General features: G+C 34.1%; 2 protein-coding genes across 2 annotated transcripts in view; both read right to left on the bottom strand.

Annotated features, from left to right (window-relative positions):
* Positions 1–13,763, bottom strand: part of LOC144850589 (uncharacterized) — a 53,714-nt gene that overhangs the window by 19,375 nt on the left and 20,576 nt on the right. Inside the window, exons 24-31 of the mRNA XM_078707905.1 lie at positions 9,306–9,428; positions 7,843–7,965; positions 7,014–7,136; positions 6,779–6,901; positions 6,557–6,679; positions 6,351–6,473; positions 5,267–5,389; positions 4,085–4,207 (exon numbers count right to left, since the gene is read on the bottom strand). Of these exons, the coding sequence (XP_078564031.1) occupies positions 4,085–4,207; positions 5,267–5,389; positions 6,351–6,473; positions 6,557–6,679; positions 6,779–6,901; positions 7,014–7,136; positions 7,843–7,965; positions 9,306–9,428 (984 nt within the window). The remainder of the gene's footprint in view (positions 1–4,084; positions 4,208–5,266; positions 5,390–6,350; positions 6,474–6,556; positions 6,680–6,778; positions 6,902–7,013; positions 7,137–7,842; positions 7,966–9,305; positions 9,429–13,763) is intronic.
* Positions 10,468–13,641, bottom strand: LOC144850591 (uncharacterized). Its single transcript, XM_078707906.1, has 6 exons — positions 13,454–13,641; positions 12,296–12,418; positions 12,037–12,159; positions 11,727–11,849; positions 11,473–11,595; positions 10,468–10,894 (listed from the first exon to the last, which is right to left on the bottom strand). Exons 1-6 carry the CDS (start codon positions 13,581–13,583, stop codon positions 10,617–10,619), a joined length of 900 nt encoding a protein of 299 aa, XP_078564032.1. The 5' UTR covers positions 13,584–13,641; the 3' UTR covers positions 10,468–10,616.

Below are 13,763 nucleotides of genomic sequence, written 5' to 3'. Positions count from 1 at the left end.
TGAATTACACACATTGTGTACTAGACTAAGAAGAGTAACAATTAAGATTGACTATGAATAATGATATACAAGTAGAAATATAAATGAAACTCACAAGTTTCACAGAATGTTCCAGTGTAACAATTTGGACAAGAACATGTGTATGCTGTACAGGAACCAGAAACCTGGACACAACCAGCTCCACTCTGACAAGCATGGTTAGAGCAAGCATTCAACACTGATAAAACAACATGACATGAATTACACACATTGTGTACTAGACTAAGAAGAGTTACAATTTAGATTGACTATGAATAGTGATATGCAAGTAGAAATATAAATGAAACTTACAAGTTTCACAGAATGTTCCAGTGTAACAATTTGGACAAGAACATGTGTATGCTGTACAGGAACCAGAAACCTGGACACAACCAGCTCCATTCTGACAAGCATTGTTATCACAAGCATTCAGTACTAAAATAACAAAACTATGTACTTAGAAAATATGTAACATAGAAACATCTAATATAAAATATAAAGAGTGAATACAAATATACAAATCATTTTTTTTATAGTTGTTTAGTCAACTGAATGCAATATGAATGAAACTTACAAGTTTCACAGAATTGTCCAGTGTAGCAATTTGGACAAGAACATGTGTATGCTGTACATGAACCAGAAACCTGGACACAACCAGCTCCATTCTGACAAGCATTGTTAGAGCAAGCATTCAACACTGATAAAACAAACATGACATGAATTACACACATTGTGTACTAGACTAAGAAGAGTAACAATTATGAGTGACTATGAATAATCATATGCAAGTAGAAAGGTAAATGAAACTCACAAGTTTCACAGAATTGTCCAGTGTAACATGTTGGACAAGAACATGTGTATGCTGTACAGGAACCAGAAACCTGGACACAAAAGGCTCCATTCTGACAAGCATTGTTGGAGCAAGCATTCAACACTACCAATGCATGGGAATTTAAGCATAGCATATATAAAATCTTATATAGTATTGGTATTTTTTAATAGGCCTGAAAAATTCATGCAATTCTGACAAGCATTATTCGAATCCACAGAAATTTAAGAATAGTATATTAAACCTATATGTAGGCCTACTAATTTGAATTTCTAAGTAACAACATAGTTTTTAACTCACAAGTTTCGCAGAATTGTCCAGTATAACAGTTTGGACAAGAACATGTGTATGCTGTACAGGAACCAGAAACCTGGACACAACCACCACCATTCTGACAAGCATTGTTGCTACAAGCATTCAATACTGGAATAACAAGAAAGATAAGTGGTTAAAAGAGATACATATAAATGTAGTTGTGCTATGTACAGTAGCTGTTTAAAACAATCGCAGAAACTCACAAGTTTCACAGAATGTTCCAGTATAACAATTTGGACAAGAACATGTGTATGCTGTACAGGAACCAGAAACCTGGACACAACCAGCTCCATTCTGACAAGCATGGTTAGAGCAAGCATTCAACACTGAAATCGAAAAAAAAACAATGTACTTCGAAAAAAATGTAAAATAGAAACATCTAGTGAAAAAACATGACAAGTAAAGAAAAACATAAAATCATTTACAGTTGTTTAGTCAACTGAATGAAACAAAAATGAAACTTACAAGTTTCACAGAATTGTCCAGTGTAACATGATGGACAAGAACATGTGTATGCTGTGCAGGAACCAGAAACCTGGACACAACCAGCTCCATTCTGACAAGCATTGTTATCACAAGCATTCAATACTGTAAAATAAAAGAAAAAAATCTTTAAATTGTAATTGTTTCGTAATTATTACCATTGTTAATTAATTAGTAGATTATTTAATAGTATAACAAATGCAAGAAAAAGAGACACCACCCAGCAATAATACTGAAAATGAACAAGTGTAAAGAAGTAATATACTGGACAAGTTTTCAGTAAAAATAACTCACATGTTTCACAAAATTGTCCAGTGTAACATGTTGGACAAGAACATGTGTATGCTGTACAGGAACCAGAAACCTGGACACAAAAGGCTCCATTCTGACAAGCATTGTTGGAGCAAGCATTCAACACTACCAATGCATGGGAATTTAAGCATAGCATATATAAAATCTTATATAGTATTGGTATTTTTTAATAGGCCTGAAAAATTCATGCAATTCTGACAAGCATTATTCGAATCCACAGAAATTTAAGAATAGTATATTAAACCTATATGTAGGCCTACTAATTTGAATTTCTAAGTAACAACATAGTTTTTAACTCACAAGTTTCGCAGAATTGTCCAGTATAACAGTTTGGACAAGAACATGTGTATGCTGTACAGGAACCAGAAACCTGGACACAACCACCACCATTCTGACAAGCATTGTTGCTACAAGCATTCAATACTGGAATAACAAGAAAGATAAGTGGTTAAAAGATATACATATAAATGTAGTTGTGCTATGTACAGTAGCTGTTTAAAACAATCGCAGAAACTCACAAGTTTCACAGAATGTTCCAGTATAACAATTTGGACAAGAACATGTGTATGCTGTACAGGAACCAGAAACCTGGACACAACCAGCTCCATTCTGACAAGCATGGTTAGAGCAAGCATTCAACACTGAAATCGAAAAAAAAACAATGTACTTCGAAAAAAATGTAAAATAGAAACATCTAGTGAAAAAACATGACAAGTAAAGAAAAACATAAAATCATTTACAGTTGTTTAGTCAACTGAATGAAACAAAAATGAAACTTACAAGTTTCACAGAATTGTCCAGTGTAACATGATGGACAAGAACATGTGTATGCTGTGCAGGAACCAGAAACCTGGACACAACCAGCTCCATTCTGACAAGCATTGTTATCACAAGCATTCAATACTGTAAAATAAAAGAAAAAAATCTTTAAATTGTAATTGTTTCGTAATTATTACCATTGTTAATTAATTAGTAGATTATTTAATAGTATAACAAATGCAAGAAAAAGAGACACCACCCAGCAATAATACTGAAAATGAACAAGTGTAAAGAAGTAATATATTGGACAAGTTTTCAGTAAAAATAACTCACATGTTTCACAAAATTGTCCAGTGTAACATGTTGGACAAGAACATGTGTATGCTGTACAGGAACCAGAAACCTGGACACAAAAGGCTCCATTCTGACAAGCATTGTTGGAGCAAGCATTCAACACTACCAATGCATGGGAATTTAAGCATAGCATATATAAAATCTTATATAGTATTGGTATTTTTTAATAGGCCTGAAAAATTCATGCAATTCTGACAAGCATTATTCGAATCCGCGGAAATTTAAGAATAATATATTAAACCTATATGTAGGCCTACTAATTTAAATTTCTAAGTAAAGACATAGATTTTAACTCACAAGTTTCGCAGAATTGTCCAGTATAACAATTTGGACACGAACATGTGTATGCTGTACAGGAACCAGAAACCTGGACACAACCAGCTCCATTCTGACAAGCATTGTTGCTACAAGCATTCAATACTGGAATAACAAGAAAGATAAGTGGTTAAGAGATACATATAAATGTAGTTGTGCTATGTACAGTAGCTGTTTAAAACAATCGCAGAAACTCACAAGTTTCACAGAATGTTCCAGTATAACACGATGGACAGGTACATGTGTATGCTGTACAGGAACCAGAAACCTGGACACAGGTAGCTCCATTCTGACAAGCGCTGTTAGAACAAGCATTCAACACTGCAAAATATACGAAAATATATGCATTCTTTACTTTCTAACCATCTTTTATATGTTTTGAAAAATTTGATCCTTCTTTTGAGATGTAAAAGAATAAAGAATTACAGAAACTTACAAGTTTCACAGAATTGTCCAGTGTAACAATTTGGACAAGAACATGTGTATGCTGTACAGGAACCAGAAACCTGGACACAACCAGCTCCATTCTGACAAGCATGGTTAGAGCAAGCATTCAACACTGAAATAAAAAAAACAATGTACTGTACTTCGAAAAAATGTAAAAAAGAAACATCTATTTAAAAAATATAACAAGTGAAGAAAAAAATAAAATAATTTAAAGTTGTTTAGTCAACTGAATGAAACAAAAATGAAACTTACAGGTTTCACAGAATGTTCCAGTGTAACATGAAGGACAGGCACATGTATATGCTGTACAGGAACCAGAAACCTGGATACAATTAGCTCCATTCTGACAAGCATGGCTGGAACAGGCATTCAACACTGAATATATACAGACAGTTATTATAATTATTATAGAAATATACGTAACATAAAAACGAAGCCAAATCTGTAATCTTTAACCGAAATTCTTAAAGAGTGTTGAAACCTATATGTACTATCATTAATCATAAGTCTGGTGGCACAGTTTTTTTAATTAATGCTAATTATTTAACAAACTTGTTAAATAAGTTAATTAACAAATGGTGGCACTATTAAACGTTTTTTTTTAAACTTACAAGTTTCACAGAATTGTCCAGTGTAGCAATTTGGGCAAGAACATGTGTATGCTGTACAGGAACCAGAAACCTGGACACAACCAGCTCCATTCTGACAAGCATTGTTGGAGCAGGCATTCAACACTGTAATAAAAAGAAATATAAGTGAATAAAAACAGATAGAAATAAATATATTTGTGCTGTACAGTAGGTGTATCAAAATCAAAGACACTTACAAGTTTCACAGAACTGTCCGGTATAACATGATGGACAGGTACATGTGTATGCTGTACAGGAACCAGAAACCTGGACACAGGTAGCACCATTTTGACAAGCGCTGTTCGAACAAGCATTCAACACTAATAAAATAGAGAGAGTTATATGTAATCTGTTGAAATCTTTTGGAACATTTATGGCTGAATGATAACACATCTTTTGTGATTTAACCGGTTCTACTCTCATGAAAATCAGGTTATTTTTAATAAACTTCACAAATCATTTAAAAAAACAAACAAAAGTGAATACAAATAAATAAATGATTTGTTTTACAGTTTTTTAGTCAATTGTGCAGATGAAACTTACAAGTTTCACAGAACTGTCCGGTATAACATGATGGACAGGCACATGTGTATGCTGTACAGGAACCAGAAACCTGGACACAACCAGCTCCATTCTGACAAGCATTGTTGTCACAAGCATTTAATACTGTAAGGAAAATACAAAAATAAAGTGAAATGTATCAATATAAAACAGAGAATTTATATTATAAATGTTTACTTTTACTGCTACATTAGTCGATTTATCAGATACCATCATCTAAAATTTTAACAATTATAAAACTTACAAGTTTCACAGAATTGTCCAGTGTAGCAATTTGGACAAGAACATGTGTATGCTGTACAGGAACCAGAAACCTGGACACAACCAGCTCCATTCTGACAAGCATTGTTGGAGCAGGCATTCAACACTGATATAAAACAAACATGAATCAATTAGACATATGGTAAACCAGATTTTTTCTGACTATACATTCTTTATTTAAGAAAAACTCACAAGTTTCACAGAATTGTCCAGTATAACACGATTGACAGCTACATGTGTACGCTGTGCAGGAACCAGAAACTTGGACACAACCAGCTCCATTCTGACAGGCATTGTTATCACAAGCATTCAATACTGAAAAGAAAACAATGATATGAACACACTAACATGAAGAGAAAAAAATTAATGAAAAAATGAATATTGATATAATTATAAAACGTCGTTTGATGTGCAATCAATCATGCTTGATGCACAAAGCCTCTAAGTGATTCACATTGTAATACTCTGGTCATTTTTTATCAAACATATATGGAAAAATACTTCCATTATGTTGTAACTAGTTATCAGCGCATCCTGTGCTTTGACCTTACCAGGTACGCATTTGTACACCTGGGTGGGGAGAATTAAACGTAAGTAAAGTGTCTTGCCTAAGGACACAGGCAATGCGACAAGGATTGCATTCCCATTCCCGATCAGAAGGCCACACGCTCACACATATATTGACACACAAGTCAGCCTCAGAGTACATGGATGGAAAACTAAGAAACTTAAGTTCTTTAATAGAACTTACATGTTTCGCAATATCGACCAGTATAACATGATGGACATGTACATGTGTAAAGTTCACATGAACCAGAAACCTGGACACAACCAGCTCCATTCTGACAAGCATGAGTGGTACAAGCATTCAATACTATTGAACAAACATGAAATTAGACACAATGTGCATGTAGAAGCAATTAAAATATTTGAATATTAATTAATATTAATGTTTTACAAAAAACTGATTCTTAAAGAAACATTTTTTTGTCTCTCTTTACTGGAGAACAAGCAGAGCTATTATTAATGCTACATTATTAGTTGGTGATGAAAACATTGAAACTTACAAGTTTCACAAAATTGCCCTGTATAACATGATGGACAGGCGCATGTGTATGCTGTACAGGAACCAGAAACCTGGACACAAGCAGCTCCATTCTGACAAGCATTGCTGGAACAAGCATTCAATACTGAAATAGAACAGTATGGAAAAATAAATGCATTGATTTACTATAATTCTATTAACATATCCACAATAGAAATTAAAACTCACAAGTTTCACAGAATTGTCCAGTATAACAAGATGGACAGCTACATGTGTATGCTGTACAGGAACCAGAAACCTGGACACAAGCAGCTCCATTCTGACAAGCATTGTTGTTACAAGCATTCAACACTGAAATAAATATTAGAAAACAGTAAAAGTACATACTAAATATATTGTGGTTAGCTGATTAAAATATTAAAATATTATATAGATAAAATAGAATCTTACAAGTTTCACAGAATGTTCCAGTGTAACATGATGGACAAGAACATGTGTATGCTGTACAGGAACCAGAAACCTGAACACAAGCAGCTCCATTCTGACAAGCATTGTTGTTACATGCATTCAACACTGTGAAAAAGTAAGAAAACATCTAAGTTAATATAGAAATAATTGAACTGAAATGACTACTGTGAACAAATCAAATATGATGCAACAAACAAAGATGAAAATAGAATCTTACAAGTTTCGCAGAATGTTCCAGTGTAACAAGTTTGACAGGTACATGTGTATGCTGTACAGGAACCAGAAACCTGGACACAACCAGCTCCATTCTGACAAGCATTGTTGGTACAAGCATTCAACACTGCAATAGTTAAAAATTATTTTGTTAACAAGAAACATAGGGGTAAATAAAACAGGTAAATATAAATCTATTTGTTCTATCATTGTTGGAAAAAATACAGCAACGTAACGCAACCGACGCAACATAAGAAAATGCCCTTCCAATAATTGTGTTTGCCTCCACCTGCGTGAAATCAAACCTGCTTGTTGCGCGTCAACGTTAGCATTCAGTAGACTTTGACCCGTTCACCCCGCATACTTTTGAGTATGCGCCGTACTATGTTTTCAAGTGTTCTTTTGTCTTGCATTGTGTTGCTTAATAATAATAATATCCTGGATTTATATAGCACCTAATGTTGTGAAACCTCTAAGCGCTGAACATTATTACCCCAGTCATTTTTTGGATCAAACACCTATGGAAACATACTCCCATAATGCAGCTAGTAATCAGCGCAAAGTTGTGTCTTGATCTAACCGGGTACCCATTTATACACCTGGGTGGAGAGAGGCAAACGTAAGTAAAGTATCTTGCCTAAGGATACAAGCAATGTAGCGAGAGTTGGATTCGAACCTCGATCTCACGATCAGTTGTCCAACGTCCGACACACTGCGCCACATGCCCACTTATGATTACGCAATACAAGACTTCGCTTTGTCTTCTAGTGGGAACCACGCTTTAGATGACAATGGAACAAGTAACAGAAATAGAAAATTGTAAAGCAACCTACATGTTTCACAGAATTGTCCAGTATAACATGATGGGCAAGAACATGTGTATGCTGTACAGGAACCAGAAACCTGGACACAAGCAGCTCCATTCTGACAAGTACTGGTTTCACAAGCATTTATCACTTAAATAATAAATATTTACCAAAAATTAACAATATTCTGGCGTAAAGATTTAAATACTAAAAACATAGTTGACTATTCAGGCAAAATTATGCATAGACCTAATTTATATAGTATAAACATTTGAGAAAACGATTGAAATAACAAATACACTTACATTCATCACAAAAGTCTCCTCGATAGCAAGTTGGACAACTACAGGCATATGTTACACAGCTCCCATCGATCCCAGTACATCCAGCTCCGTTGGCACATCGATTACCATCACAGGCATTTATTACTGCAATAAACATGTAATACATTCCTAAAATTCCATAGTAATCTTGATAGAAGATATAGACATACTGGGCAACTAAATAGCTCACTACTAGTTATTGTATTTTTTTTTTTCTTATGCAAAAGCCCTAAAGTTAATTTGTTACTCTATGATATTTATATTGGATAGTAGGCGGTAAGTGCACCTTAAATCAAACCATAGAAAACAGGGCATCATGCTGTCATCCCTGCTCAACGCTTACGCGATTTTGCTTTTGAATTAGCACCTTCCATAACAGAATTGTTTAATAGTGCATTAAAAGAAGGAATTTTCAAAGATATTTTAAAAAATAAATTCAGCCTAATTGTATTGGTCTCCGGAATTATTGGAGATACTGATTGCAATGACCTCCACCATTAGCAAGACATTTTGGCATGGATATTTGAGAAATAATTAGATGGTACCCGTCTATTGGTTGACGGGTAATATTATTAATAATTTATGCTCAAACACAATGTTTTAAAATAAGTCTCTTGATTCTAGGATATTTTATTCTACTTACAAGCTTCACAAAATTGTCCAGTGTAACATGATGGACAAGAACACGTGTATGCTGTACAGGAACCAGCAACCTGGACACAACCACCTCCATTCTGACAAGCATGGTTAGAACAAGCATTCAACACTGATAAAAAAAAACATGACATGAATTACACACATTGTGTACTAGACTAAGAAGAATAACAATTTAGATTGATTATGAATAATGGTATACAAGTAGAAATGAAAATAAAACTCACAAGTTTCACAGAATGTTCCAGTATAACATGATGGACAAGAACATGTGTATGCTGTACAGGAACCAGAAACCTGAACACAACCAGCCCCATTCTGACAAGCATTATTAGAGCAAGCATTCAACACTGAAACAAAAACAATATAAACAATGGGTATCATAAGCATTCAGCAATGCAATAATAATAATTATGAAAAAACAATCAACAAAAGCCAGACAAAATTGAAATATAAATGTATTCCTTTTATGTACATCATTAAGATGAAGAATGGATAACCAAAGAAACTCACAAGTTTCACAGAATTGTCCAGTGTAACATGATGGACAAGAACATGTGTATGCTGTACAGGAACCAGCAACCTGGACACAACCACCTCCATTCTGACAGGCATGGTTAGAACAAGCATTCAACACTAACATAGAGAAACATTAAGAACAAATTGATATCAGACAAACATGAAACAATTCAGATTGAGAAAAAATAATACGGACTATCCATTCTTTATTTTGAGAAAACTGGAAACTTACAAGTTTCACAGAATTGTCCAGTGTAACATGATGGACAAGAACATGTGTATGCTGTACAGGAACCAGAAACCTGGACACAACCACCTCCATTTTGACAGGCATGGTTAGAACAAGCATTCAACACTAACATAGAGAAACATTAGGAACAAATTGATATCACACAAACATGAAACAATTAGACACATTGTAAACCAAATTGAGAAAGTATAATATATACGGACTATACATTCTTTATTTTGAGAAAACTGGAAGCTTTAAGAATATGTATTTATTTAAGAAAAACTGAGAGCTTACAAGTTTCACAGAATTGTCCAGTGTAACATGATGGACAAGAACATGTGTATGCTGTACAGGAACCAGAAACCTGGACACAACCAGCTCCATTCTGACAAGCATGGTTAGAGCAAGCATTCAACACTGATAAAACAAACATGACATGAATTACACACATTGTGTACTAGACTAAGAAGAGTAACAATTTAGATTGACTATGAATAATGATATACAAGTAGAAATGAAAATGAAACTCACAAGTTTCACAGAAAGTTCCAGTGTAACATGATGGACAAGAACATGTGTATGCTGTACAGGAACCAGAAACCTGGACACAACCAGCTCCATTCTGGCAAGCGTTGTTGCTACAAGCATTCAGTACTGAAATGAATGATTAAAATGGTTTGACAAAACAAGGACAAGAACAATATAATACAGATCATGAAAAACACAAGAAATGAAAAAACTGACAAGTTTAAGAAAACAAACAATATTAGAAATGACATATTGAACCTTACAAGTTTCACAGAATTGTCCAGTGTAACATGATGGACAGGTACATGTGTATGCTGTACAGGAACCAGAAACCTGGACACAAGCAGCTCCATTCTGACAAGCATGGTTAGAACAGGCATTCAATACTATTGAAAAATATTCCAAAGAAATATTAAATTAAAATTATAAGAATCCAATCATAATAATAAATTGACAAGTCAATGGCGTAACGCAGAGGCCAGAGGCCCTGGTTTAGGAAATCTAAGTGGCCCTCCAAGATCCAACGCTGGAGGCCTCAGGCATTTTTAGGATTTTCGGCATATTTTAATGCTTGTTTTTTCCTCTGGGTACTGCTCATGGGCTTCCATAAGCTCTGGGGCCCCTGGGTTTAGCCAGTGAGTGCTCATAGCCATTACGCCACTGTGACAATTTATACACAGATAGTTAAATGAAAACTTACAAGTTTCACAGAATTGTCCAGTGTAACAGGATGGACAAGAACATGTGTACGCTGTACAGGAACCAGAAACCTGGACACAACCAGCTCCATTCTGACAAGCATTGTTAGAGCAGGCATTCAACACTAACAATTTAAAGATTTTAGTTTAAGTTAGAATAATTTTACAACTGTTTATTGTATAATAAAAAAACTAAAAATATTAATACTAGAATACTGTAAATACATTCTTGAAATGTTAAAAAGAATGAATTATAAGGCATGTTAACTTACAGGTTTCACAGAATTGTCCAGTGTAACATGATGGACATGAACATGTGTATGCTGTACAGGAACCAGAAACCTGGACACAAGCACCTCCATTCTGACAAGCGTTGTTGTTACATGCATTTAATACTAATAGAGAGAAACAGTTAAGAACAAATTGAAGAAAAAACACCATTTGGCATAATATTATACACATACTGAAAATTATAAATACAACATACACATGTAGCTGTACATGTGTATGCTGTACACAAAGCAGAAACCTGGACACAAGCAGCTCCATTCTGACAATGGCTATCATTAGCATTCAACACTGTAATAGTTAGAAATTTATTTTGTAAACATTAAATATACAATCAACATGAGACACAGAAGAATAGAAGAATACAACATAAATATAAATTGTAGTTGAAGAATGGACAACCACAGAGACTTACATGTTTCACAGAATTGTCCAGTATAACATGATGGACAGGTACATGTGTATGCTGTACAGGAACCAGAAACCTGGACACAAGCAGCTCCATTCTGACAAGCATTGTTGTTACATGCATTCAACACTAACATAGAGAAACATTAAGAACAAATTGATATCACACAAACATGAAACAATTAAACACATTGTAAATCAGATTGAGAAAACATTACTTTATACTGAATATACATTCTTTAAGAAAAACTAGGATCTTACAAGTTTCACAAAATTGTCCAGTATAACATGATGGACAAGAACATGTGTATGCTGTACAGGAACCAGAAACCTGGACACAACCAGCTCCATTCTGACAAGCATTGTTGTTACAAGCATTCAATACTGAAATGAATGATTAAAATGGTTTGAAAAAACAAGGACAAGAACAATATAATACACTAACATAGAGAAACATTAAGAACAAATTGATATCACACAAATATGAAACAATTAGACACATTGTACACCAGACTAAGAAGACATTACTTTATACCGAGTATACATTTCTTACGAAAAACTGGGATCTTACAAGTTTCACAAAATTGTCCAGTGTAACATGATGGACAAGTACATGTGTATGCTGTACAGGAACCAGAAACCTGGACACAAGCAGCTCCATTCTGACAAGCATTGTTGTTACATGCATTCAATACTAAAATAGAGAAACATTAAGAACATATTGAAAATCACACAAACATGAAACAATTAGACACATTGTACACCAGACTGAGAAGACATTACTTTATACTGAATATACATTCTTTATTTAAGAAAAACTGGGATCTTACAAGTTTCACAGAATGTTCCAGTATAACAGTTTGGACAAGAACATGTGTATGCTGTACAGGAACCAGAAACCTGGACACAACCAGCTCCATTCTGACAAGCATTGTTGTTACAAGCATTCAACACTGAAAAGGATGATTAAAATGATTTGATAAAACAAGGACAAGAATAATATAATACAGATCATGAAAAATAAAACTGACAAGTTTAGGAAAACAAAGAATATTAGAAAAGACATATGAATCTTACAAGTTTCACAGAATTGTCCAGTGTAACATGATGGACAGGTACATGTGTATGCTGTACAGGAACCAGCAACCTGGACACAAGCAGCTCCATTCTGACAAACATGGTTGTCACATGCATTTAATACTGATACAAAAAAAAAAAATTGCAGATTACTTAGATTTAGACAAACAGAAATCATAAACATTAACATTGTTAACCAAGACAACAAACTTCAACTTCTTTTACTTATGGTATTTAAATCAAAGCCTATTGTAACAAATCAGGACTCTGCGATATTTGGTTGGCATTTTACCAAGACCAAGTTTTGAGAGATGTGGGACACAAAGTAGAGATTTCCTAACCAGATCAATTACAAAACTATAATATATATAGCCAGGTGCAGCCAGGCTAATGTCTACAATAAATATTTAGAAACCTTATAGAAATTGTCGAGACGAGAGAGCTTGACTAGATCAAAAGAAGCATTCAAACTATATATAAATTTATACAAAGTATATAGAAATTTATATAAACTTTATAGAAATGTGTACAGAAGTTGTAAAAGAGATGTTCTAACTAATTACGAACCTAATGATACTAAATGTTAATTACTTTAAATGGAAAGTTACATTAAGGAAAAACTTACAAGTTTCACAGAATTGTCCAGTGTAACATGATGGACAGGTACATGTGTATGCTGTACAGGAACCAGAAACCTGGACACAACCAGCTCCATTCTGACAAGCATGGTTAGAACAGGCATTCAGCACTAACAATATAAAGATTTTAGTTTAATTTAGAATAATTTGACACAACTGTTTACTGTATACAACTATTTACTGTATAATAAAGAACTACAAATATTAATACTGTATATAAGTTCTTGAAATGCTTTAACAAGTTAAAATAAAATATAGGGCAAGTTAACTTACAAGTTTCACAAAAGCCTCCAGTGTAACATGATGGACAAGAACATGTGTATGCTGTACAGGAACCAGAAACCTGGACACAAGCAGCTCCATTCTGGCAAGCGTTGTTGCTACAAGCATTCAACACTAACATAGAGAAACATTAAGAACAAATTGATATCAGACAAACATTAAACAATTAGACATATTGTAAACCAGACTGAGAAGACATTACTTTATAATGAGTATACGTTCTTTAAGAAAAACTGAGATCTTACAAGTTTCACAGAATGTTCCAGTGTAACATGATGGGCAGGTACATGTGTATGCTGTA

This window comes from Antedon bifida, chromosome 8 (assembly GCF_963402885.1).
Source record: "Antedon bifida chromosome 8, ecAntBifi1.1, whole genome shotgun sequence".
NCBI classification, from domain to species: domain Eukaryota; kingdom Metazoa; phylum Echinodermata; class Crinoidea; order Comatulida; family Antedonidae; genus Antedon; species Antedon bifida.
The sequence above is the reverse complement of the archived record's forward strand: the minus strand, read 5'-3'. Positions and strand labels throughout refer to the sequence as shown.

Excerpts from the sequence above, each read along its gene's own strand:
- LOC144850591 (XM_078707906.1), bottom strand. The coding sequence starts at position 13,583 with ATGTTAGTGTTGAATGCTTGTAGCAACAACGCTTGCCAGAATGGAGCT. Across the intron at positions 11,850-12,036 it reads TGGACAATTTTGTGAAACTT|TATTGAATGCTTGTAACAAC; the intron begins GTAAGATCCCAG and ends CATTCATTTCAG. Across the intron at positions 11,596-11,726 it reads TGGACAATTTTGTGAAACTT|TGTTGAATGCATGTAACAAC; the intron begins GTAAGATCCTAG and ends TCTCTATGTTAG.